This window comes from Corvus hawaiiensis, chromosome 2, assembly GCF_020740725.1.
Source record: "Corvus hawaiiensis isolate bCorHaw1 chromosome 2, bCorHaw1.pri.cur, whole genome shotgun sequence".
Taxonomy (NCBI): Eukaryota; Metazoa; Chordata; class Aves; order Passeriformes; family Corvidae; genus Corvus; species Corvus hawaiiensis.
In genome coordinates, this window is record NC_063214.1 from 388,873 (window position 1) to 415,448 (window position 26,576).

At 45.8% G+C, this 26,576-nt stretch overlaps 1 protein-coding gene across 2 annotated transcripts in view; it reads left to right on the forward strand.

Annotated features, from left to right (window-relative positions):
• Positions 1-2,016: 2,016 nt before the first annotated feature.
• SCAF4 (SR-related CTD associated factor 4) overlaps positions 2,017-26,576 on the forward strand; it is a 30,978-nt gene continuing 6,418 nt past the window's right edge. Inside the window, exons 1-20 of one of the 2 annotated variants that reach the window (XM_048293495.1) lie at positions 2,017-2,136; positions 9,810-9,893; positions 10,477-10,521; positions 11,001-11,162; positions 13,346-13,481; positions 15,770-15,909; positions 16,438-16,614; positions 16,831-16,931; positions 17,427-17,474; positions 18,597-18,705; positions 19,037-19,204; positions 19,794-19,879; positions 20,651-20,841; positions 21,790-21,890; positions 22,889-23,002; positions 23,681-23,837; positions 24,649-24,803; positions 25,584-25,746; positions 25,853-25,933; positions 26,016-26,204. In XM_048293495.1, the coding sequence (XP_048149452.1) occupies positions 2,107-2,136; positions 9,810-9,893; positions 10,477-10,521; positions 11,001-11,162; positions 13,346-13,481; positions 15,770-15,909; positions 16,438-16,614; positions 16,831-16,931; positions 17,427-17,474; positions 18,597-18,705; positions 19,037-19,204; positions 19,794-19,879; positions 20,651-20,841; positions 21,790-21,890; positions 22,889-23,002; positions 23,681-23,837; positions 24,649-24,803; positions 25,584-25,746; positions 25,853-25,933; positions 26,016-26,204 (2,437 nt within the window). In that variant the 5' untranslated portion in view covers positions 2,017-2,106. The remainder of the gene's footprint in view (positions 2,137-9,809; positions 9,894-10,476; positions 10,522-11,000; positions 11,163-13,345; positions 13,482-15,769; positions 15,910-16,437; positions 16,615-16,830; positions 16,932-17,426; positions 17,475-18,596; positions 18,706-19,036; positions 19,205-19,793; positions 19,880-20,650; positions 20,842-21,789; positions 21,891-22,888; positions 23,003-23,680; positions 23,838-24,648; positions 24,804-25,583; positions 25,747-25,852; positions 25,934-26,015; positions 26,205-26,576) is intronic. The other variant, XM_048293497.1, reaches the window with a different exon arrangement.

The following is a 26,576-nucleotide window of genomic DNA, read 5'->3' on the forward strand; positions in this document are numbered from 1 at the left end:
AGCCGAAACCAATCGCCTGCTCTCGTGACCATTAATTAGCGCGAGGGCAGTCACTGCCTAATGAACTCCTGCCCGACCCTGCAGTGCCGTCCGTAGCCGCGCGATGGCCGGGCCGCCCGCCCGCGGGACGGGGCAGCGGGAAAGCACCGAGCTCTGGGTGTTTAACGTGAGGCGGCGGCCGCTTTCCCGCGCAGCGCCTGGGCCCGGCCGGCGCCGCCGAGCCGACGGAGCGTTGCCGAGTTCGGCCGAACCGAGCCGAGCGGCGCCGGGGGCAGCGCCTGGCCCCGAATTCAGCGGAACCGAGCCGAACGACCGAGGTTTGCCGAATTCGGCCGAACCGAGCCGAGCTTTGCCGAACGACCGAGGTTTGCCGAATTCAGCCGAACCGAGCCGAGCATTTCCGAGCAGGCCGAGCGTTGCCGAGCGGCGCCGAGTTCGGCCGAACCGAGCCGAGCGCCACCGTCCAGACCGAACGATCCCGAGTTCAGCCCAGCCGAACCGAGCTTCGCCGAGCCGACCGAGAGGCCTCGAGTTCAGCCGAACCGAAGTGTCTCGCCGAGCCGAGCCAAATCGAGCTCAGCCGAACCCAACCGCATGTTCTCGTGACCATTAATTAGCGCGAGTGCAGTCACTGCCTAATGAACTCCTGCCCAACTCTGCACTGCCGTCCTTAGCCGTGCTGAAAGGAATGAGAGGAGGTGTCTTTTCAAACAAGACAGTCATAAACCCAGATACCGATAGGTGAAAGAAGCAATGGGAGGAACCATAAATTCCATAGGAATTCCTCTAATGGACACAGACTATTGCTCACCCAAGGCCGTGCTAAATTCCTGGACTTAGAGAAAAAGGACAGAGACACAAGAAACAGAAGCGGGTGGGGGGTATGCGCATTAGAAGGGGGTCTGTATTAGGCAATTCGGGAAGTCTGTACCTCTCAAGTACCTCTGCCCATGGGGAAGAGAAAGGGAAATGCGGCCGAGAAATTAGGATAAAAAAGGAAGCTGCGTCCTCCATCAGCTTGAGAAACCCCATGGGAAATGCCCCATGGCCTCTCCCTTTATTCGAATAAAGTTACAGAACTCCTCTGTCTCCTTTTTGGATATAAACCTCTGGTAGTTGTGGATTAATTTTCCTGACAGTGCGATGGCCGGGCCGCCCGCCCGCGGGACGGGGCAGCGGGAAAGCACCGAGCTCTGGGTGTTTAACGTGAGGCGGCGGCCGCTTTCCCGCGCAGCGCCTGAGCCCAGCCCGCGCCGCCGAGCCGACGGAGCGTTGCCGAGTTCGGCCGAACCGGGCCGAGCGCAGTGAGCGTCCCCGAGTTCAGCCGAACCGAGCCGAGCTCCGCCGAACCGAGCCGAGCGGCACCGAATTTCGTTGAACCGAGCCGAATCTGGCCGGGTTCAGCTGAACCGAACCGAAGTCAGCCGAACCTAGACGAGCCCAGCCGAACCAAACCCAGATGGGCCGAACTCATGAGCTCAGCCGAACCCGGCCGAGTTCAGACGAACCAAGCCGAGCCCAGCCCAGCCGGACCCAGCTGAACCCAGTCGAGCTCAGACGAGCCCAAACGAGCTCAGCTGAACACATTCCAGCCCAGACGAGCCGAGCCGAGCCGAGCCCAGCCGAAGGGAGCCGAGCCCGGCCGCACCACAGCAGCTGCGGCCTGCTCTGAGGGGCCGAAACGCGGCGCTTCTGTGGCGTGTCGGGACAGCGGTACCCTGCCAGGGGCTTGGGGCAGTGGCAGCGGCTGAGGGCACGAACTTTGCCGGTGCCGCCATTCTCGCCCCGGCGGCGGGGGTGGCGCTGGCATGGCGCTGGCGCGCGCGCGGAGCGGAGCGATCACGTGGTGCTCGCCATCCCTCCTCCCCAACCTCTCGCGTGGGCCGGGAGGAGGCCCGGGCGATCCCGGCGTGCACCGCGTTCCCCCCCCCCCCCCCCCGCCCGTCGCGCGGTCGGCCCGGGCCGCGCGCTGCCCGCGAGCCCCGCCATGGCCGCCGCCATCATGGCCGCGCCCTGAGGGCAACGACCGGCCCTGCCGCGCCGCCTGCCCGCCCCGCCCGCCGCCTTCCCGCCGCCTTCCCGCCGCCTCCCGCCGCCAGCGCCGACATGGAGGCCGTGAACGCCTTCAACCAAGAGGTGGGAGCCGGGGGGCGGGCGACGAAGCGCGGGCCGCGGCGGGGGGGGGGGGACACACGGCGGCCGCCATCGCGTCTCCCCTCTCCCCGCGCTTCCGGCCGGGACTGCTCCCGCCGCCTGCGGCCTACGCGGAGAGCGCCCGGCCCGGGCTTGCCGCCGCCCGGAGAGCGGTACTCCAGGGGAAAATGGAGGCGAGCGGGGCCGGGCCGTTCAGCGGCCGCTCCGCGAGGCCCCGCGCGGGCCGGCTCGGGCCTGCGCGGGCGGGAGGCGTTGAAGGGTTCTTTGGGCCTCCCCGGCAGCCTCCGTTCTCTCGCTGCCCCCCTTGGTTTCCTCCTGGCGCCTCCGGAGAGCGGGATCCCGGAATCCTGGGCCGGATCCATGTTTCCAGGGGTTCCCAGCCGGGCTCGCTGTCACGCGGCGCCCCCGGCCGTGGGTGGTGTTGTTCGGGAGCTGGGGAAGCCGCGTTTCGGGACTTGCGTTTCCCGGCAGTGGCTTGGCGAGAGAGCCGCGGTGCGAGGCGGCGGCGCGGGCAGAGGCTGCAGAGGGAAGGAGAGCTGGGAGGGGGCTCATCCCTGGATGGGAACGGCGCCTGGGTTGGGACTCAGGGATCGATCCCAGTTCTGGGACGGGACAGGTTGGAAAGCGTTTACTCGCCTTTCGTACCACACAGAAGGTCCCTCCCTGTCTTCTTCTGATAGGTTTTTTTTTTTTTTTTAATTTATTTTTATTTTTTTATTTTTTAGTGTGCTGAGAGGAGTTGGAAGCAAAGCGGACTGTGGTTGTTTTTTGCGTAATGTACAGCAAATCAATTCGGCTTCTGCTGTATAAAGGTTTTGACACGTGACTTCAATATGATTATTAATTACTGTTAGTTATATTTCTGCCTCAGTTGGGCAGTGTGGCTTTGCAGACCCTCCATGGACAGAAAGTCACTTAGAGCTGAGCCAGAGCCTGTTCCCAGATTCGTGTTGAAGGCTGGGTGGCTGTGCCTGCCTGTTGAACAGAAACAGGAGAAATGGCAGCTGCTCCGTGTGATGGACTCAGGCTGTGTAAGGTTCACTCTCTGCAGGGGCTTGTCATACATGCACCTGAGAATGCCCTTGTCCTTACCAAAACTGTGCAAATACAAAGGGAAAAGTGAATAGCAGGCACTTCCTGTTAATGGTTCGTTTATTTGCCTGTGTTTTGGGGGTTTTGTGCAGCTCTGAACCAGTGGTATGGCAGGGTGCAAATCCACCTTCCCAAAAAAATTAAAACAGCACACGTGTGCCATTTTCAGTGTTGATGTAAAGAGCGAGCAACAATTTTCTTAATGACCTGCCTAAATATGAACCATGGTCCTGGCAGAGCATGGCTGCCTGACAAACCTGAGTGGTACAGGCAAGTGCCCAGTGCTTCTCAAACAAGAACCTCACTGCTTGTGCTGAATGGTGACTGCAGAGAAAAAGTGGTGTTTCTTGGGATCCCATGACTAATCCGTGTCTTGGAAACGGGCATGTTTTGATCCGTACCTCTTCCTCTCCCATGTAGGAATGGTGGGATGCTTTGCTTTGATGCAGTTAGAAATACTGGGTGAAATCCTGCTGTCTGGCTGCTGGAAGAGCAAAGCACTGGGTTTCAGTTGGATCTCAATTCTGGGGGAGAAAACTGTACTTGCTAAAATCCCTGTTCTGCAGTCCTTTGTATGCCTGAGTGCTTCTGTAGAGCTGCTGGTGTGCAAAGCAGCACATGAATAACTTCAGGGGCTGTTTGGTTCTTGCCCTGTTCCCTCTCAGGAGCTGTGTTTGTGGTGTTGTGCAGGACATAAAGTCCAGTTCTCACACCGATTCCTTCCCTCTTCCGCATGTGTTGCCTGGAGCTGCGCATGCAAAGCGGTGCAGGCTGAAATGCAGCGTGGGGAGGGTCAGATTTACAGGCAGGTATTGTTCATTTCTGGGCCTTCTCAGTGAGAGAGCAGTTGTACCAAAGGTCTGGGTGTTGTTCCCAGAGTGGTGGGGATTGCACGGGCTGCTCAGCCTGGGAGGGCTCATTTGTCTGTACAGCTCTGCGCTGTGAAGCCTTCAGAGGTGCCACTCCCAGGTCACTGAGGAGTTAATTCTTTTATTGGGAGGGAAGCAGCTTCAGCAGTGAAGATGGGGGCAGCCACAGAATACCCTAGAGGCCCGGGATTCCTGCACTTGCTTGCTGTACAATGCCACTGTAGCCAGGGAATTGCAGTTTTACCATGGCAGCTCCAGCTGCAGTTTGGTACTGCGCTTCCCACGTGTGCTAGAGGTGATTCCCTTCTGGCTTTGCTTCCCTGGAGGTGGCACCTGCCAGCTCTTTGCCACTCTCTCCATCAGGTGGTCCCATCATTTGGGGTTTTTTGGGTGGGTTTGGTGTTTGCGATTTCTCGGGTGATGGGAGACCCAAGTCCAAAGCATGGCTGTAAAACAGGTGTCCTCTAAGCTGTGGGGTTGGTGTCCCCTCTTGGACAGAAGGGCTTGGGGGGGGACAGAAGCGAGTTTGGCTCTGGGAAGGGGTGGGAACTCCTGGGTTGCGTAATTCCCTGGTGTTGGATTGTGGTGTCATTCCCAGTCATGTTCTTTGGACCTGCATTTTGAATGCAACTTTGCCAATAAATGTCCTCATCCAAATGCTCGTGTTTCTCCAGGAGCAAGCAGGGGGTTTGTATTGGCTGCTTTTTTTAAATCCAGCTGTAGTTTGAGCAGGTGCTGCCAGCTGAATAGGTGGGATTTGACCGGTCTGTAGTGTAGCGTGTTTTCTCTGAGGAGTTTACTTTCACGAGTGAGAATTCATGTGCTGTTAGGTTACAGTAATGGTACAGTATAAATAAATCACAGAAGGTAACTGGGTGATGGGACAGATCTTTTAATGTTTTTAAGAAAACAAGCAAACGTTTTTCTTAAAAAAAAAAAATTTAGAAATCACACCTCCAAAACAAAAGCAAACAAAAAACCCCCACCAAACCCACACATCTGCCATATAAATCCTTGGCATGTTTTAGTTTAGGGGATGGATGTCCTTTTCTTTCATCTGGAAAACTTGAGGCATAGTTTACTGGTTATAAAAGTTAAAAATAAAGATTTTTTTTTCACAATCTTGCTGCTGGAAGTAGAATAAAGTCAACTTTCCTGTTTTGTAATCTTTTATTTGTATTGAGTAATGCGTATTATTCACTTAGTCCTGTGTCTCAGGTTGATAGTAGTTTATGTGTACTCCTGAAACAATTGATACCCCACCTAAACGTGCCTAGAGACAAACAGATGAGAGGTCCTGGGGGCTGTTTATTTAAAGCTGGAGCTTCACATTCCTTCTGTGCTGTTTGCCCATCCTCTGGGCAATGGACAGTTGGAGTTTGGATCCAGTGTGGCTGTTTTCTGGCAATGGCAAGATTTTATTTTGCCTGTTTTGTGACAACCTTCCCCTCCATCCTGAGGTGCTATAAATAGAGGTTAGCAGGATATCCTTCCCATTGGTTCTCCAGCAGTTACTGAAGCTCAGGATCTCCAACGAATCTCCATGTGCAAGGAAAAGGAGCAAGGGCACAACTACCAGCATCTGGCTGGAGTCTCTTGCATCTGGCCTGAGCTTGTTTCCAGGACTACTGGGAGCTGTGACATTCTGGCAGAGATTCCTGGTAAGAGAAATAGTGAGACACACGGCTTTCCAGGAGATGTGCTGGACAAAAAAACCCTGCACTGATCCTGAAAGCTGACTTCCCAGAACACATGAGTAGAAAACAAAACTCTATTCTGTGCACTTGCATGATGTCATTTTCATATGAGTATCTTTTGTGAAGATGTTTCTCCCCAGTGATTCAGGATTTGTGAATGGTCTTTCTAGGCCACAGAAGTAGCTTAGTTGATGAAGTGCTATTGAGCTTCACTGCCTGGGGGTCATATCTGGTCAAATTCAAACTCACTTCATTTTCCCAAGAATGCAGCCTGACAGCTATGGATGTTACGGTGATCTCTTGCCTTCAGCAACACCTAATACTTGCTGTGCTTCACAGCTGGTGGTCAAGCATTTAAAACTTGCGTTGATCCTCTGAGATACGGCTTAGCAACAGATCCTTCTCCTTCCCTTAAGGAAGAACAGGGACCTGCAGAGGAAAGGAAGCAGTGACTTTTATAGGGGAAGGAAAATGTGTAGGGCTGACAGAATTCCTTTTAGCGATCTGGTCATGCATTAACAATAGAGGTGTTTTGTTAACAAAGCAGTGTAATATCTTTTCTTGTTGGTCATGGCTTCCATCGTCCCTTTGTTTCTGTACAGGAACAAGTAACTGCAGTTATGTCTGTAGGTCACTGGTGGTTGGCTGGGTCGGGTGGTTTCTAAATGCATGAATAAAATACATTCCAAAAGACAGTGAATGAATGTACGGAGTACTGACTGTGCACGGAGCTTGCTTTGGGAAGTGTTGTTGGACACCTAAGGCATGTTGGAATGGTTGAGGGCATGTTTGACTGCTCTGGAAATTGGAGAAGGGGAGGTTGAATGAGATGTCCTGACAATGACCTGGGTGCTTGATATCCACTAATCACTAACCACTGTCTGGTTCAGTAGCTCGTGCTCCTCTCTGTGCAGCTGCTGTGCTCTGGGGTATATTTAGTGAGTGTATAAAATGGGCCCATAGCTCTTTATTTGTAAATACAGACACCTTTTTATGGCAGAGACACTTGAGCAAGAGAGCAAAGCCAAGGAAGTCAGTTCAAGTCCTAAAAGGTATTTTCACTGTGTTATCTCACACATAAAACAGATAGACTTAAGATCATGCATCAAGCTTGGTAGATTTTAAAGTAGCAGTTCTCCCCTTTACTTCAAAACCCCCTGGTTCTCAGGGTTCCTTGTAAACTAAACCATCAAAGGGCATTAATTATAGAATGAGAGAAATTAATAATTTGCTGCTCAAAGGACCAAGAAGTAAAGGCCATCACCACCCTGTTCCTTGTGCCATTACCTGCTCCTCCTGCACCTCCCGAGGCTCCTGGGCTGGAACAGGGGCACAGTGGGAGCTGGAAGTCATCTGTGTTCACCCTTGCCACTTCTGTGTTCTCTGTGGAACTTCTGTGCTTCGCGCTGAGTTTACGTTTGGGGACAGTCACTCTGTGCTTGGTCTCCCTCTTGCTGTCCTGCCATGGGTTAATAAGTGGCTCGTCTTTGTTATTTAATAGCATTTATTAGCCTGAAATTGAGCAGGTGAATTTTCTGTCTTGCATCCCTGGCTTTATAAAAGATACTTTACTGTGTGCTTCTGTCCTGCTGGGAAAAGCACCCAGAAATACTCTTAAATTCTTATTTTGTGTTGTGGCTTGAGTGTAATGGGCTCTTGAATACCTTCACTTCTTTGGTATCAACATCCTGTAAACATGCAGTTAGGGTCAGTAAAAGCAGAAAGTCATTTCTAGCAGGTCAGAGCATTCCAGGGACAGGCTCCTGTTGTGAGGCAGGACTTTGGAAACCTCTCAAGGCATAAATTTTCTTTGCCTTTGTTACAGTCATCACTTTTTTTTGTAAATAGAGTGTGAGTTTTTTGTGTCCAAGTTGTTCCTTGAGCTGATCGTGGTGTCCTTTGAGTAACTGGATGTATTATTGTGAAATAGCCCTCTGAAAATAGGGGCTGGGTTGCTTTTTTTGTTTATTGGTTTGGGAAATGGGTGTGAAAGAAGATCCAAGTGTGATTGAATGAATGCAAGTGGAAGTACCCAGGTGTCTTCTGAGCAGCTCCCGCTTCCGACAGGGAGAAGCCACGAGGAACTAGGAAGGGAGCTAAATTTTAGCTGTACCCATCTCTAAAACATGGTGTTGACACATGTAACTGGTACCGAGAATTACATAAAAATTGGCTATAAATAAATTTGGTGTTCTAAGGTCTTAGGTAATTAAAAAAAAAGGAGTAAAGTTCCGAGGTAGAATTCCAAGAGATGGTGGCGGGGGTGAAAAGAGAGCAGATAGACAGATAGATACGCACACTCATGAATACGTGCCTTCGTTCTCCCTGGCAGTTTATTTCTCCTTGGATTTTTATTTTTGCCATGTTTCCCCCAGTTGCAATGTCCTGCTTGGGATACTTTTAAGACACTTCTTTTTATTTTTTTTGCTGCACTTGTTTCTTGTTCCCTTGGGCCCTGCTCTGAGCTCTCCCAATTTCCTTGGGGTCTCTTCTTATGTCCCTGAAATACAAATGCCAAAGCGATGCTTTTATGCCAGCTCCTTTGTTCCTGTTCTATGGGACTGGATCCTTTCCTGGAGGACCACTTGCTTCTTCGTGTGTAAAGGAAGGGATATGGAGTGCCTGTCTTACTGCAGGCTCCTTTTCTTCCTTCTCCCTCTCAGTTTTTGAGCCTTCTGGTGGTTTGTTTGTGGGTGTTGGGGTTTGGATTTTTTTCCCCCTTCGCTACCTCTTAAAACAGATTTTCCTGAGTTTTAATAATAGCATTCACTTTGTTCATCAAGAGTCTCTGCACTTATTCTGAAGCAATTAAGTCAAAATTGAAAACGAGACTTTTTTTAAAGCATCAGCTCACAGACCCCTTTCTCCTTCTGTCTTTTATCTGGCAGTTTTTATTTGTCCATACTGTGGTTTCTCAGCAAGCAGTGATGTTAGCTGAAGTATCTCTTACAGCTGAAATGGCTTTAAAACCCCAACATTCTGGCACGAGAACTTGCCTTTTGTGGGGATGAATAAGGAAAAGTCATGATCTTGTGTTGGGTGTTGGAAAAGGCATCTGGCTGTCACTGTCTGGAAGGGCAGTTTTTCTTCTTTCCTAGCTCCTGGAATAGGAATCAAATTAAGAAAATAAATACCTTGTTTCCTACTCTTTGTGTTTTCTGGGTGTAAGGCTTCCTTTTGTACAGCTGAAAGCCCTGTTAGCACTTCCCTTGTCCTTGAGTATTTGGCCAATTTTATTTTTCCCCCCTTAACTGAGACAGTGGATAATCTGTGTAAGTTGGTCACTTCACCAGTATCTTGGAACTTTAAATTAATTAGAAAAATAAGAGCGAAATCCTTAAATGACATCTTACTTTCCATTACACTGACAAATGAAGACACTTTGATTCTCTTACTTTGCTTTGTGGCAAAGAATTGATGACATTTTTTACTAGTGTTCAGGGCTCACATTTTTCTTTATGGTAAAGATGAAAATGAAATCATGTAACACAAACCAATTTTTTCCTGTGATTTGTGAGGAATATTTCAAGATAAAAACAATTATGTGTGTGTCCTCAGCTTTCTGTGTTCAGCCCTTCCCCAGCTCTGTGGGCCAGTTCTGGTTTCCCTCCGTTTCTGAAACGTGGAGCTAGTGCTTATTTTCAGTTATGGCCAATGTCTCCTATAAAGATGACACATAACTTCTGTATATTTCATATACACCTCTATAAACTTAATATAATATCTATAACTTCTGCAAATGTTGTCCTTGAGGAGTGAACTTTTCCCTTGGGTGCCCTTTGGAGGGTAAGGCAGCCAAGTCTCCAGAGCAGCTGGAGCAGTTCTTTTTAGCAATAACCTGGTAAATGCTGGTTTCTGTTGGTTTTGTAAAACATCCAGTTCTCCCAGGCCATACAGAGTGTGGGATGGCAGTAATCAAGTCACCCACCTGAAATGTTGTCTTTGCTTAATTGCAGAACTTCACAATACATTTTTAACATTTGTTTTCTCTGTTTAGCTCTTCTCACTGATGGAGATGAAACCTCCTATTTCCCGAGCAAAGATGATTCTCATCACAAAAGCTGCCATTAAAGCTATTAAGGTAAAGTACAACAAAACAGAGATGAAACTGTAAGAGCAGCAATGTTTTATTATTTCACTTGTAAGTAAATACTCAGGATTTCCCAGTCTCAGCTTCGGGGATGGTTTATTCTAGTTGCTGTTAAGGCTGTTGTCTAGAAACAAGTGGGTGGTGAATATCATCCCTTGGTTTTGGACTAGGAGCAAAATGCCAGCTTGATTTTTTTGAGTCGTTGCTTTTTCATGCTACACCCACTGGAGTGTTGTGATTTTTGTGTGATAACACTAAATATTGCAGGATGCAGCTGCACCTTAACATGTGAAACCAGGGTGGATTGCATAGAAAGTGAATCGCTAATACTTGACAAGCTCTGTGCCTTGCGTGCACACTGACACACTTCTGCCTTGGGTCTGGGTTTCCTGCATGGAATATTTTTCTCCATGCCTGACTAACTCAAGTTTGGGAACATCCTGCTTTTTAGAATGTGACTGCAATGTTCTGTTGCCTTTCTGAAATGTTAGTAAGCACAAAGAGTTAAAATGCTTCTAAAATGATGTGCTGCTGCTGAGTAGATGGTAAATTAATGGATATATTTATTTTCCAGCTCTACAAGCATGTTGTCCAGATTGTGGAGAAATTTATCAAAAAGGTAAAAAAGAATAAAAAAACCCAAGTAGATTTATTGATAAAGGGATCTGCGTGCTTTACTAGATATTACTAATAATGCTAGTAAATAACCACAAAGGCTTCTGTTACTTAGGGATTGAAGGAGGAAATCCTGGTTTGTTAGGATTTCACACTTTTTGGTATCACTTTGTCCATATAATCTCCATATGTGGTTTTCCATAATACATTAGGAGCGGGGGAAAGAAGTAAATTGTGAGATTTCCCATCTTCCCTATGCAGCAGCTGGGGAGGAACCTGGAGGTGCTGAACTTCAGATTGGTTGTCACTAAGACAATACGTATTTCCAGAGAATGCAGTGTTCATGCTTGCCTGGGCATGAAGAACAACAGGCTGGAATGCAGAGCTGTGTTTCAGCCTGAGAGCAGATTTCCTGTGAGGCTCTGAGGGGGATGTTACCTTGCGGTGTCCCTGCCTAACGCAGAATTCCCGTGCTGTTTGCAGTGCAAGCCGGAGTACAAAGTCCCAGGCTTGTACGTCATCGACTCCATTGTTCGGCAGTCTCGGCACCAGTTCGGAACAGACAAGGATGTTTTCGGGCCAAGATTCTCTAAAAATATTACTGCCACATTCCAGTATCTGTATCTGTGTCCATCTGAAGACAAGGTAGGACAAGCACATCTCGAGTGTTGCTGTGCATTGATGTGGTGCCTCCTTGGTGCTTGCACTCCTGTGACGGTGATTTGGGGATTCTCTCTGACCCTGGTAGTGACTGTTGCTGAGAAGGATTATCAAAGGCAATAGTTAAATGCAAGTTCAAGTTCAAAGATGTATTTTGTCTGACCTCATCAGTTTTGTTTTGCCCGTGCAGACACTTCAGCAGTGTGTATTACTGTGCCAAAAGTTTTTCTTCTTGACGCTCCTTCAGGAAAGCTTCCTCTGGAAGGCGGTGTCTGCCACAAGAAGAAAGTGTTGCAGGAGAAGCTTTGATTTTGTAGGCAGTGGCTGTCCTGCTCAGAAATGTTTTCTAAGAAAATCATCATGTTCTGCTCACAGATGTTTTCTTAGAAAATCATCATGTTGATTTCTTTGGTCTTTCCCAATCCCATACTCGAATTTCATTGGTGCTCTTCACTGTCAGGGCTGGTCTAAGGCCTCATTTTTCTTAGTTCTGCTGTACTTGTTGATAGAACAGAGGCTCAGAAAGTGGTGTGAATTTCTGATGGTCCAGAGAAGATGGTTTATGTGACCTCTGTCAGAACAGTTTTGAGACTCCCAAGATCCGTGTGTTTTAGAAGTTGCCAATTGGTTTCCAGAAAATCACCTGCTCCTTTTTTCTTTATACGAGTGAAATACTCCTTTTCTACCCAACTTCCTCCATAACTCTCTAAATAAGCTTTTGAAAGGCTTGGATGCTCTGTAGTTTTTCTAATGTGGAACATTTAGACCTTCAGGCATTGAATCTGATATTCTGGAGCTCCTGGGTTGATAGCCTGTGAAACAGAGTAGTCCCTTCTCCTTCCTGTTTCTGTGTTAGCATTTTGTTCATCTAAACGAATGAGACTGTCCATCTCCTTCATGGCACTACTTGATACAGGGAATATTATTATTTATAACATGCTTGTTTTAATGAATGTCCAGTTCCTAAACAAAAAAACCCTGATCTGCACATACACAGCAAGTGTGGGTAGTATCTGAAGGGGATAACTCTTAACTTTTTTTTTTTTTTTAAACAGCCTTTCTGTGAAATTAACGTGTGACTGAAAACAAGCGTATTGCATTTGCCCATTTTTTGGCCTTTGTGTAATTTTCAAGTCTTCTGGAGAGATAGAATACCCAGAGCAAGAAAATGCTGCTGTTTTAAAGTTAACTGTTTTTCAGACCAAAATGTTCCTTAAAAATAGGCATTTCAGGTTTCTCTGCAATTGATGTTATTTTAGCAAACATTTTGTAAAATTCTTTAATCATTCAGGTAGAGGTGGATTTACATGGGTGTATATAACTGAGTCACAGTGAAAGAACAGAATCAATTCACTTGAAGTAAAAGGTACTTAAAGCTTATGTATGTGCAAGTGAATGACTAAGTCTGCAAAAAGGACAGCAATACAACGTGTGTTCTGACTTCTACCTTCTTGCATGTTCCAGCTGAAGCAGCACAACTACTGAGACATTTTTGTTTTAATGCTGGGCTAAAGAAGGAAAGGCCGACTTCTAGCTTGTTCCTGGAAGCTGCATTGTTCTTCATGTCAAAAAAAAGAAATGAGCTTAAAATAACAGCTGACAATCAGAGATTCTAAATTAATCTTTCTGCAGTGATCAGTGAGGATGTTTCTCACTTGCTTTCCTCATCTTTTGGATAATGATGGAGATGCAGTTTCTGGCCTCAACACAGAATTGATTGGGTTAGGAGTAATACCAAGCGAGGATCCCTCAATCTGACTGCAGAGTGTTGTGGTAGCATTTTCTGGTCTAATTGTCCCTCTTCATGAAGGCTTTCCAGCTCATCTTCATTTTCTCTTTTTGGTCACATGGGTTGGTTGTTTCATCCCTTTGTGACCATCTGTGAAGACATGGGGCTGAAATGATGTCCTGGATTGTACATCACACCTGCATTTCTGACTGGCCAGAATAGTTTTAGGGAAATGTCACAGATTGCTTGGGCAGGGAAGTAAGTCAGCAGTTTTTATTTTTGCCAGTTCGAAGGTGTTGCTGGCCTCTGTCATGACACAGGGTTTGTTAAATTGGTGTGATTGTGTCACGTGCTGTTCAAACCTTCTCTGCATACAGAAGATAAAATGGTGACTTAAGGAAGCTGCATTCAGCATTGGTGCTTCCTTTTGTTTCAACAGAGTAAAATAGTTCGTGTCCTGAACCTTTGGCAGAAAAATGGAGTATTCAAAATCGAAATAATTCAACCTCTCTTGGATATGGCAGCAGGAACTAGTGCCACTGCACCCATGGCAGAGAATGCTACTAACAATGAAGGTAGGAATGACATTTTACCTTCTGCTCTCAAAGGGCAAGTGGCAATAGCTTGTTTGCTTTCAGCACCAAGTGCCTGCTCTTAGTTCCAGCAGTGACATAGCAATAAATTCAGCTTTGTCACAATGGGCAGCCAAACTCATTTTAAATAAATGCTGATACTGTACTTCAGAAATTATCGGCATGTGAATACTGACTTGGGAAATACCTGAAATGCTTATCGTGTATATGCATGTGTACATATGTATGTGCACACTTACAGGTGACTTCAGTGTCCCCTTTTAGATACTATGTTCTTCTTTTGCTGTGAAATATTTTTATGTCATTTCTCAATTTTATAATTCTGATGTTATTTTTTAATGCCAGAATCCAGGTAAGTAGGTGGGATCTTGGGTATTAAAGAGCTTCATCTTCCTTTGAGTCAAGTTAGTAGCTGAAAGCAGCAGCTGTCAGCGTCTCAGTGTGCAGCCCTGCAAGTCTTGAAGTGGTGTTTCACGTCCAGGTTCTCAGACAGAACGCTTGTGCCTGGGATTTTGCACGGGCTGCTGGCTGAGAAGCACTGACCTGCAGAGCACAGCAGTGCCAGCCTGCCCACAGTGCCTGCACTGACCTATTTAGTGCCACAGAAAAGCTGGGAGTGAGGTTACGGGGAATATGCATTCCACAATTCCCTCTTTCTCCGGAGGGCTGCTTTTTGGCTCTGCACTCCGTGTTCCACACTGAGCTTTGCTAACCTCCTTATTTACTGTGCTCATGGAGTAGGACTGGGAAAATGGAATGGAGGGAGTGAGGTGTGGTGAGAGACAGCAAAACAGCGATGCACAGCAGCACCAGTGAAATCATCTCCAGCTGTGTTCAGCGAAGTGTATCCCGTTAAGGGTTTTATAAACCTGGCAGGGGCAGGGAATGCCTTGGCATCCAAGCCTGGGGGCAGAGTGGTGCCTGTACAATTGAATTTTGGGACAGGTGAGGGGCACTGCCTGTCCAGCTTTCTCTCTCCTCACTGGGGGTGAACAGGTTGGCTGCCTTCTGCAGAGATTTTCAGTGCAATTATTCAGATGCACCAGAGGGGATCATTTGGCCCTGAAATAAATATGCTAATGAATAATAATAAATACATTAATGCATTATGTGAAGTAGAGTCTGTTTATCCCATAAAGACAGAGAGAAATGCAAATTTTCTCCCTTGAGCAAGCAGATATCCTTCTGAATATATACAGGAAATAATTTGGGAGTTACTTTGTATTTAAAAACAACACATACCTTTTTGCTTTATTTTTATGTTGCATTTCACTTCTGGGAAAGTATTATTCAACACATTTGCCTGTGCTTTTGCTGCCAGTCAACACTGAAGTTATTTGAAGTGCAAACAGAGGAATGGCTTTAAAGGAGTTGCTATTGCAAGGCAAACATGTTTGCTTAGTGTTTCAAACTAAATATTTCTATCTGTGGAGCTTTTTTTAACTCACTCCTTGGACAGCTTCATTATGTCCACTAACACAGATTTGCTAAAGAATAGTTACTTACAGTATGTAGGAATTGATGGGATTATTGCTAATTTACGTGGTACTGGCAAGATGTTTATTAATAAAGGTGTTGTAATGTAAGGCAAAGAGAATGGGAACACTAATAGTATGTCTTAAATTGTGATCTCAGTTTTGCAAAGCTCAGTGGAAATGGGAGTCTTTTCCTGGAAAAATGAGTAAATACCACTTTCCTGGTGGGAGGCTTTATCCGTCAGCTGCAGGTGTGGCTTGTGCACGTGCGAAAGAGACACGTGAACAAACTTTATCAAAGAAGACTACCTGTGAAGTAATCCTTAAAAACCTTTAATTATTGCTAGACTTCTCAGCAAAAGTTCAGTTACTGGTGGAAAATACTGAGAGAAACTCAGCTGCTTTTCCCATGAGCCATGAGATGGTTGATTTGGATCAGTCATGCGAAAGGATGAGCCCAGATCTGTGGAAGCAGAACCACCACACTGAGGGTATTGAAGCTCATTGGCTAATGCTGTTTGAGTGAGAGCTTTTCTAAACCTGCACAGCTACAAATGTGGAGCTGGGAGCTAAAATTCCGTGTGGGACCAGCTTTTTTGTCTTAGTGCATCCCAAGTGCAGGTGTGAGCAGTGACCAGAGCAGTTCATAGCAGCATGAACAGAATATGCAGCTGGGGTGGTGTAAGTAGGTCCTTTTGGGTTAAATAGGGGGTTGTAGCCGGGCACTTGCTGTGAGGAGCAAGAGGAATGTTCTGGAGTCACGCAACCCTTTCTGTGTTCCTGGGAAACCCTCAGGTTCGCCGCCCCCTCCGGCCAAGGTTCCCTCGGAGCCCCCTCAAGTGACTGCGAACTCAGTGCCCAGCGTGCCGCAGCTGCCCAGTTCTGATGCCTTTGCAGCTGTAGCCCAGTTGTTCCAGACAACACAAGGACAACAGGTAACCTGCTTATGGATTCCCTTTAGCTCCAGTCTCTATGTGAAATGAGGGAGGAAATGGTGGAATTGATAGCCTGGATTTGAAGCAGAAGAGCTTCCCTAAGGTCTTCAGTGGAAGACTTGTAGGAGTTAAAGTATTTAAATTCTTCCATCCAGTAATTTTGATATTTGATGATACTCAGTTATATGTTCCTAAATAATTGGTTATGAATTGATGCAGTAACAGGGTTTTCCAGCACAGGTGGAATATCTGGAAGAAAATGGGGAATTTTATTGTTCAGTCCACTTAAATGTTTGCAGTGTTGAAGGGCCTGAATGCTGCAATGTTGGGATCTACTGAATTTTGCCACCAGCGTATTTAAAAAGGGACTCTTGGTCTTGGTGTAAATGCTCCACGGTTCAGTCAGGTTGTTGGTATGTTCATCCCCTGCCACAGCCTGTATTGACATAAAATCTATCTCCTACAGCTCTTTCAATACTTGGTGTTTATATGAGAACGTACACGTAATACTGTCTTACGTTTCTGTAGCTCCAGCAAATCCTGCAGACCTTCCAACAGCCTCAGAAGCCCCAGTCACCGGTCATAGACAACACTGTGATGGCTCAGGTTCAAGCTATTACTGCTCAGCTGAAAACCACAGCAGCACAGCCCCCAGAGCAGAAAGCTGCTTTCACAGCACCTGAGCAGAAAACATCATTTGACAAAGTAAGTCTTGGTTTGCATTTTCTGCAGCTGAAGAACACTGGGTTTGGACAGTTTTTATTTTGTATCAGAATACAGATTTCTATTTTTCCCCAATTCTAATCTTGTCTTTAGCTTCAGAGCTTACATATGTTGTAAGACTTATGATAATAAAGATATTTTGGCTGCCAGTTGTGTAAGATACAGAAAAAATAGTTGTCCCAATGTGATTTCTTTCAGAAGTTGCTAGATCGGTTTGACTATGATGATGAACCAGAAGCAGTGGAAGATTCAAAGAAAGAAGATTCAGCTCCTTCCCCTTCAGTGTCTCAGCCGGCTTTGTAAGTTCTGTGTCATAATAAAACTAAGGAATCTTTGTCCTAAGACATTTTTAGGTTAGAAAGTAGATGAAAATTCCAAGTTAGTTCAGTGTTTAACTGCTACAGTCCAAATTTAAAACACTGTCAACAGTTTTTGGTGGGGCGATTTTTGTGTCTTGTTACTTTGGTGATCTGGTGTAGATCTGCGTTGCCTCATAGATGGAGGACTGTGTTTTGTAGAGAAAAGCTCAGTTTTGGTTACAAGATGAGTTCCATGTTTTTACTGTACAACTGAGTGTGTCAGGGCATCACTGGATCACTTTACTGGCTGGGGAAAAGCTGCTATTCCAAACATAGTGGTAGTTTTAAGTATTCAAGAAGGGAAAATTGGCTTTACAGCTTTATGTTGGCAAACATTCAGTCCCCATTCAAGCAAGCTCAGACTCCCGTTTCCCTTTTGCTATGCATTATGATAAAGTCTGGAATGACATGACCACATCCCAGTTTTTTCCACAGGACCTCTCTCTCATTCAGTGCACAGGCTGGATGGTGCTCAATGCCGGGGTTAGTCCGTATTTCTTTTTTCCCTGCTTCAGTATGTGGCCCCATGTCTTACTCTCTGTATCTGCATCTAAACCCTGCTCTCAAAACCAGAACCACTAACTCTGTCATCAGCTTTCTGACTGTGTCTCTCACCTTGAGCACTTTATGTCCACAAGTAGTAGTTCATTTAAGTGCCTTTGAAGGAAATTGCTAGTATTTGCCTTAGAATACAGATGGAACTCTGGAGTACAGAAAGATGAGGTAGCTCAAACATAACCACTGCTTGTGTCTGCCCAGCTGGAGGCTTGTGGGCATGTGTATGTTCTGTTGGTAGTACTTCAGAGCCTCTGTCCGTAGTACCTCACAGCTGTGCAAGATGTCCCTGAGGGTGGGATTCCAGTGTTCCCAATCTGGGCATGCAAGCTGAGTAATTCTCTCTATAAAATACTGATATGTCCAGAATCTTCTCAGAATTGTCTTTGAATGCTGCAAAGTTCCATTTTCCGTCACCATGAAATTCCTTTATCCCCTTGACATCCTGCTGAGTTTCTTGCACAGGCTGCATCCTGCAAGCAGGTCCTGTTACCTGCGCAGACCTCCAGAATTCCCTGAGCACTGTCCATTCTGTGTGTTGAATCAGGAAGCGATGGGCATCGCTGTGATCCTCACGTGATACACACCCCCTTCTCCTCTGCCCTATTTCCTCCCGAACCAAAGTATTTTCTTACAGCAGAAGTACAGCCAGTTTCTTTTCCTTGAGGAGAAAAGCATTGCTTCTTTTGTTCCCACAAGAGGAACCGCGAAGGAAGAGAATTAGCCTAAGGCAGAAAAGCTTCCTGAAATGTTTCTGTAGGCTGAGATCTTTAGCAAGCTCATATAAGTACGGGGGGAGAGAGGCTCTAACCTTTCTGTAGCATCTCTTCAAATGTGAAAGGACTACTCTTTGAGTGGAGGAAAGATGAGGAACCCACTCTTTCTTCCTTTGCTTTTTTTTTTTTTTTGTTGGAAATGGGATCATAGTAAAGATAATTGTTCTGTCTGAAGTAACAGCAAGAATGTGTAAATGTGTATAGAAATCTGTAAAATAAAGACAACAAAATCTGCATCTACTGACTTGTCTTACCAAAATATTCGTGGTTTTAGTGGGTTTCCAGGAGAAGGCATGCAACAGCCAGTATTTCCTCAGCTCCCAAATATGGATCCTTTTCAGCAGCGGATGATGGGAATGCAGCAGGATCCGATGCGGCACCAGGTAACTCCAGGTTTTTCCCTTGTCCCCCTGTTGTGTTTTCTATCCTTTGCTGTTTTCTTTGGTGCAGAAGTAAGGAAGTGGTTTTCCTGTTGGTGAAGAGTGAATGTGCTTAGCCCTCCATCTTCCCAAAGAAACGTATTTTTGTTGTCTGTCCTAGTCAGGCTTTGAAGGACAAGATTGTTACTTCTACACCCTAATGCTTGGCCTGCTTCATCTTTCCCCCTTTTGTTGAGACTTTTGAGCAGACATAAAACTTTACTTGAGCCAGCTGGGAAAGCAAATGTGATTTCTTCTCCTAGCTGGAATTCTATGTGTTTTTCCTTCTCCCAAGGTGCCGCTCCCTCCTAATGGGCAAATGCCAGGTTTTGGTCTCCTGCCTACCCCTCAGTTCCCACCCATGGCTCAGCCAGTGATGCCTCCAGCAGCACCAGTGCAGCCGACTTTCCAGTCTCCTTTCCCAGTCCAGGCTGAACCACACCTGCAGAAACCCCACCAGCAGGTGAGCAGCCGTTACAGTGAACAAACCGACTTAAATGCTCTCGTACGTGTCTTTCGCGAATGCGTGCGGATTGTCCTGAGCAGAAATGTCAGGATGACCAGGACATGGCCGGCTACGAGGCTGGCTCTGCTGGGAAGACAGTTGGATAGCTCCAGGACTTAACCCCGTTCCTGTCTCCAGTGTACTTCAGGCTTCTGAAAAGTTGCGGTAGGCCTCACTTTGCCTGGGATTTTGATGATGGAGCAGGATTCACTGACTGATCTTAAGGAATAAAATCATATTCTGTGGAGATGATGCAGGTGGTGCTGAAATAGGGTAAAATGTGGAAAAGCAATAATTAGCAAATTGAAAATGAGAATTGGGTAAATTATTTCCGTGATGTCTTTTCAGTGGCTGTATTAAGTACATGCAATACTGGACCTTCTCCCTGTTAGCGACCACAGAGTGAAGCTTTTGAGTCACGTTACTCTTTAATTTCACACATTTGAATATTCAGTGTATTTTTAGTGCTGTTAATTTAGTCTGAGCATAAGAAGAAATAAAATGCTTGTGCTGCTCGCCCATAACGCCAGTCAACTTTGTGTTTTAGGATATGGAAGTGGAACAGCCGCCCATTCAGGAGGGAAAACGGCATGTTTCTGACAGTAGGAAATCAAGATCTAGATCTGCATCAAGGTAAATGAGTGAAAGTTCTTTTAGCGCAGGAAAGAAAAGCAGATTAGCAACTCTAAGATATATGAATCTCTGAAAGTCATCTCCCTTCCAGGGAAAAATTGGTGTCTGTGCAGTTCTCTCTTAATGGGAGAGAGTAACTTCCATGCCTGTCAGTCCAGAGTAAATTTTAGGGAGGCAGAATGTGATAGTGAATTTTGCCTGTGCTCTAAAAACACTTTCGTTATGAAAACATTTGTGATCTGCGTGCTGTGGGACTTTGTGTGTCACATCCCAGCTGACCGAGCAGATCTGGCTCCGCTCTCCACTTAGTTGCAAGTCTTCCTCCTTGCGGAGTTCCACATGATTTCTCTGAAGGCTTACAAGGTCTTCCACACCTGGAGCGGTTTAGAACTTGAACAAGATGTAAAATACAATTTCAGTGGCAGAATTTATTTATAATCTCCTTTTTAGCCATTTTTTGTAAAAGCACTAAATATTTTCCTCGTTGATGCAGGTGTAACTTCTTCTGTGTTGAAGTGGACACAGTTTTGGTGGTCAGCTTCAAGACAAACTTAATGGATGATGAGAAATTGGAAAGGAATCAGCTGTTCAGCTGAAGTGCACCAATAAGCTACCGCAGCAATTTACTGTAGTTCTAAATGCCTGTGAATGAGCTTGGATTGATTTATTCCTTTATGGACAGAGCTCTTCGGGTATTTAAGCAGTTAACTGAGGTGGTGTGTCAGTGCTGGGGTGACAAGCACTGACCATCCGTGGCTCTGGTCTCAACAGGTCCCCCAAGAGGAGACGCTCGCGGTCGGGCTCGCGCTCGCGGCGCTCGCGTCACCGCCGCTCCCGGTCGCGCTCCCGGGACCGGCGCCGGCACTCGCCCAAGTCCCGCTCCCAGGAGCGGCGCGAGCGCGAGCGGGAGAGGGAGCGCCGCTCCAAAGGCCTCCCCCAGATCAAGTCAGAGACTGTCAGTGGTGAGTCTGCTCCCTTTGTGGTTGTGTAACTCTGTGTGTTCCAGTAATGCCATTTTCTGGGTGATAGTTTCAAAGGTTTTGTGTTCCTTGGATATAATGCTACTTGTTGTGGTTTCCGAGGCTCATCCAAACAGAATAGAAATTAACAGCCTTGTGATTCCTGGTAGGAATTTCACCGCACTTCCTGTACTTCCTTTACTCGTAACAGACAGTTTAGCATTTTTGGAGTATCTCCAAGTTAGAAATATCTTGGCTGTAAAATGAGAAAAGGAAATACTGAAACCCCATGTTCTTATTTTCCTTCCTTTGAGACATATAAGGTAAAGCAGATTGAACAAAAAGAATTTGAGTTAATTGTAAATCAATACAGTTTTTCTAAGTATTCAGTCTTGTGTGTCTCTCCAACCTGAAGGGGAGCTTTGACCTGGAAAACACACAGGCTAATGTTTGGATTTCTGAAATAATCCTGGCTTTGCCAGTGTTTATAGACCAAACATAGTAGTTGTCTTCTGAATATTCCTTGGGAGTGTGGAGTCTTCTCCAAGGTCATCAAGTGCAATAAAAACATTCTTTCTTATATACAAGAGACAAAAACCTGAGCTATTTAATGAGCCAAGACCTGGTGAATGAGAGTCCCAGGGGTGTAAAGGCCTGCGGAGCCCTGGTAGCTGTTCAGTGGAAGCTACCTGGCAGTGCTGTGAGATGTGCTGCTTTCCCAGAGTCTGTGACATTGGCTGTCAAAGTTTGCAGTTCTGTATCTCTCAGCTGGAAAATCTGGATGAGTATTAAACGTTGCTGCAGTCATCTGCAGCCAGTGGGATGCCTTGAGCTCCTTCCCTGGTTACTACCCTGAATTTAGCATGGGCTGAGATAAGTGTTGGTTATCTGTCCTGTAAGGAGCTTGTGTCAGTAATGGCTCTGGCAACCTGTGCTAACTCCTGGTTGTAGTTTGCAGTACCACACTCTGGGTAGGACAGCTCGACAAAAGGACAACTCAGCAGGATGTGGGGAGTCTCTTGGAGGAGTTTGGCCCCATTGAGTCGATCAATGTGAGTATAAGGGGTGCAGTGAAAGCCGCTTTGATGTGCTTGGGTGCAGAACATCTCTGCAGGCTGCTGTGAGGCAGAGTTATTTCTGACACACTCCAAAGAGTTGGGCTCTTGTTTCCTGTATGTTGTGCTTTCAGTGTGTACACTCAATTCATGTGGCTGAGTTATACACAAACAAGAGGGAAGCTGCTTTGGTTTCCTGCAATATAAAAATGCTCCTGAGGTAATACAGAAGATTATCCCATTTTCATAAAAATCCTGCTTTCTCTGGAGAACAAGGAATGGCAAGTGAGGAGGTGGCTGCAGAATTACATCCCATGCTTCTGAGTTCTTTGGCTGCTTCATTTTATTTGATTATAGGAATGTGGACTCTCAGCTGGTGTTCTTGCTGCTCTTCTGTCATTTTAGCCATAAACACGGGGAACAATTGTTTTATTTTGCTGTATTTAAGGATATTTTATATATAAATTATAGCTGTTCCGGTAACTTCAAAAATTTCATTCATTCAAACAAACGAAAAGAAGTGCCTAGTTTTCTTCCTGTTCCCAAATTTTGTAAAACAGCATAGGAATTTTTTCCTCACATTAATTACAAGTAAAAATTATTCCGAATCTGGAGCTAGAACTGAATGTGAAGGTGCAGCTGGCAGAATGAAGGGGGATACTAGTGTGCATTCCAACAAAGTAACTAATTGCCAGACCTTAGAATTTACATGAACACTATTGTTCAGCAATTTGAAAGGATTAAATATGCAAAAATCAGCTGTATTTTAGAGTTGTGGAAGTTTTCAGAAGTTGTGGAAGTTTTAGTTCACTAGAAATGTGTATTTCCAGAAGATAGGGGCTTTCTTAGCCTCTTAAACCAACATCCCCTTCCATACTTCCATAGCCCCTTTTGGAACACCCGCTGATGTCCCATTTTGCGGTAACTGAGCATTTGTGTGTTGTTCACTGGTTTGTTACTTGCAAAATGAGCTTTTTCCCTTAAACCCCACCCAGATGATACCGCCCAGAGGATGTGCCTACATTGTCATGGTGCACAGACAAGATGCCAACAGAGCCCTCCAGAAACTGAGCCGAGGCAACTTCAAAGTCAACCAGAAATCCATCAAGGTACTGCTTGGAAAATGTCAGGCTTTCCAAAGCTGCTGTAATTACTGTCATCCTGTCTCGTCTGTGCTGGGCTTTGGGGGGTTGCAGACGTGTATATGTTCTGGAGATGGTATTCTGTAAAATTCTGAAAAAATACGGGAGTGAACCGGTTTTTGAGAATTGCTGTTCCTGGTCTGTAGTGGGATTTTCAGTGGAACTTGTATCAGTTTCCTTGAAAGATTGCCAGTAATTGTCTGTTTAATCAGCAGAAATGGTGTTCTTTTGCTCGTTACAGGGGACTGGCACTGTGTGTTTCTTGTTGCCAGTTATTTGTCTCATAACAGAGTTTCATTGCATCTGATAACCCTAAAAGAGTACTAATAAATAAGGAAGTATGCATCAGTTAGTAAACTTCTTCCTTCTGTGGAATGTCATATTAGTGTGACACTGTCCTCCAAAGGGAAATGGAATTAACTGTAGCAGCTGGGGAACATCAGAGGAAGCTGGCTTTATACATTTTTACAAATGGTGTGCAAGAGTCAAGCCAAGGAATAGGAACTAATTAAGTTCAGAGTTTTGTAGCTGTTTCTCTTGTGCTTTTTGCTTTTTACCCTCAAATGCTGTTTTGTGCGAATGAAATATTAAATCCATTAAAATGGAAACATTTTGCTGACCACTGTTATTTTCACATCCCCCAAGATTGCCTGGGCTCTGAATAAAGGAATAAAGCCAGACTACAAGCAGTATTGGGATGTAGAATTGGGTGTGACTTACATACCATGGGACAAAGTCAAACCTGAAGATCTTGAAAGCTTCTGTGAAGGAGGAATGTTGGACAATGAGACCCTTAGTCCAGGTACAGTGTTACTGCATGTTCAGTTCTGTTACTGGACCTTCATTTCAGGGTTTGGCCATTTCTGTCCAGTTTGCCCAGTTAGCTGGTGATTCTTGTATATATGCTCTAATTGTAGCATCTCTTCATGCTGAACACACAAAAATCAGTTCAACGTGTGTGTTTTAAATGGAAGTGTAACACATGATGGACATAATGTCGGTGTGTTCCAGTCCTCTCAGTGCTTTTCTCTTTCCCAAAGTGCCCCCTCACTGATCCCTCTTTGTGCTTAGCTGGCTTTTCCCAGGAAGTTCTGACAGACAAAAGGAGCTGGATTTCTTCTGTAAATTAAATTTAAAGCTATATTTGATGTTTCTCTTATTTGCTGCAATTCTTTATAGTTGTATTCTCCTTTCCTTTGTTTTGGACTTGAAGATGTTGGGTTTTTTAGAAATGAGTTCTCAAATTAGTGAAAAAGCTGCTGCCTTCGTGCCCAAGAGCAATAGAATGCACCTGTTGGAAAGCTTGTCCCACAAAGCCTTACAGTTTTTGTCACAGATAATGTAGCAGAGTCCTGGGCATGTGTAAACACTGTCAGTGCAAAGGATTGTTAAACAACTATGGAAAGGAACAATTTTATTTGCTGTTTCAGATTTTGCTGTGTTTAAATGAATTTGGAATTTTTATTGTCAGAAATCTGTATCGATGCATCTTAGCTCTGTGCTGCTTATTATCTGAGTATTTTCAATTAGGTCATTTTTGTAAGTGTGACCAAGCATGTTTCACGTAGCACTGCTTGTCTGACCCATGTCTGTTGGGATCTTGTTTTGGACAGAGTGGAAGGGAATTCCCAAGAAGTCTGAGAATGAAGTGGCTCAGAATGGAGGCGCAGAAGCTGCACACAATGAACCAGTGTCACCTATTCCCAAAGCTTTACCTGTCCCAATTCCTGTTCCCATGCCTGCACCAATAACAGTACCTCCTCCACAGGTCAGAGTTGTTCCACATAAATAAACAAGATCTCACTTAAAGTAATAATTCAGGGAGGGAGGGAAATGCCATGAATGGTAACTCCGTTCTCTCAGTCACAGAGAAATCCCTGCAGTAGAATGTTTGTTAGAGAGGGCTGAATTGCATCTTCAGGTTTTGTGATTGGCTTTTTTTTATTATTTGTTTTACTAATTAATTTTCCTCTAAAAGCTTTTCTTATTGACAGATGCTCCACTACTTTTGTATCAATAGTTTCTTGTCAATATTAAAGTAGTAGAATCCCTTGAATCAGAGCTTATTTAAATTCGGAGCTTGATATAAATCAGAATTAAAGAAAAAGGAAACACGAGTCACTCTAATGTGCAGACTCAGGTAGTGAGAAAGAGACGAGCAGAGGTTTTTAATTGCCCTGAAGTTGTGAGTATTCCAGTGGATCCTGTATGGAAATCCATGCTGGTGGATGGAAATGAATCCCAGGCACTGTGTGAGGGGTATGTGGAGGTGAGTTACTGACATGCACTAGTACCCATTTAGCACAGAGGAGAATTTTTCTCTTTCAAAGAAGTTACAAAGGCAGACGGGACTGGTGTTGGTATTTTCAGTGATGGGAGAGAGCTAATTAGATCTTTTGTGCAAGTCCCCCCCCCCCCCTTGTTGCAGAGGAATTTGAGGTCGCTGAGGTGTCCTGGTGGAGCTGGACAAAGGCAGAGGTCCCCAGCAGGACAGAGAATCATTTGGGCGCTCTTGGGGTAACCCATCTTTCCCCTTCCTTTTTCCTAGGTTCCACCCCATCCGTCAGGGCCTCCCGTGGTTGGTGCACTCCAGCCCCCTGCTTTCACAGCACCTTTAGGAATCCCCCCTCCTGGATTTGCCCCCGGGGTGCCGCCGCCACCGCCGCCTCCGTTCCTCCGGCCCGGCTTCAACCCGCTGCATTTACCTCCAGGTTTGTGGGGCTGCGCCAGCCCGGGCTCTGCTGGGCCCGGAGCTGCACCAGCTGCACGGGGTGCTGGGCCACGGGGGCACTCAGGGCTCTCCTGTGCTTTTTGTAGGATTCCTTCCTCCCGGGCCACCGCCTCCCATAACTCCTCCGGTCTCTGTCCCGCACACTCCGGCAGTGAACATCCCAAACTGTAAGTGTTGGGCCCTGTGGAAGGCAGGGATCCTGCAGGAATTGCTGGATGGTGTTCAATGTGTCCTTGCCTTGTTCCTCAGCTACAGCAACTGGTGGGAATGAGGACACTACAAAGGAGTCGAACGTAGGAAATCCCATCCCAACAGTAGTTTCTGGAGGCAGAGGGAATGCTGAAAGTACCGACACTTCCAAAATCTATGGCACTGTTCCACCTCCTGTAGCACCTACCAATGTCCCTGCTCCCGTCACCCAGGCTGTTCCACTCCTTGGTAAGTTCCTCTTGGGTAAGTTCTGCACTTCATTGTTCCCTACATTTAAAATACCATTTTGACTTGGCTACTGACTTACACTCCAGGGCAAAGGGAAGCACATTTTTCTCAACTTGCTGAAATTTCTGTCCTACTGTTGGCTTTGAAATCAGTTTTAGAGGCTTAGTTTTGCAGAGAAGGAGCAGTCAATAATTTTTATTATTGAAGATCTGTTTTCTGAAGAAACAAAGCCATAATGTGTAAGTTACAAATTCAAATGCTGTCCCACTTTTAACAAGTGAAGGTTTATATAGTGTAGAAAATGAACTTACAGCAGCACATCTGTATGACATAGTGACCAGGTTTTAGACTCAACTATTACATATATAAAAT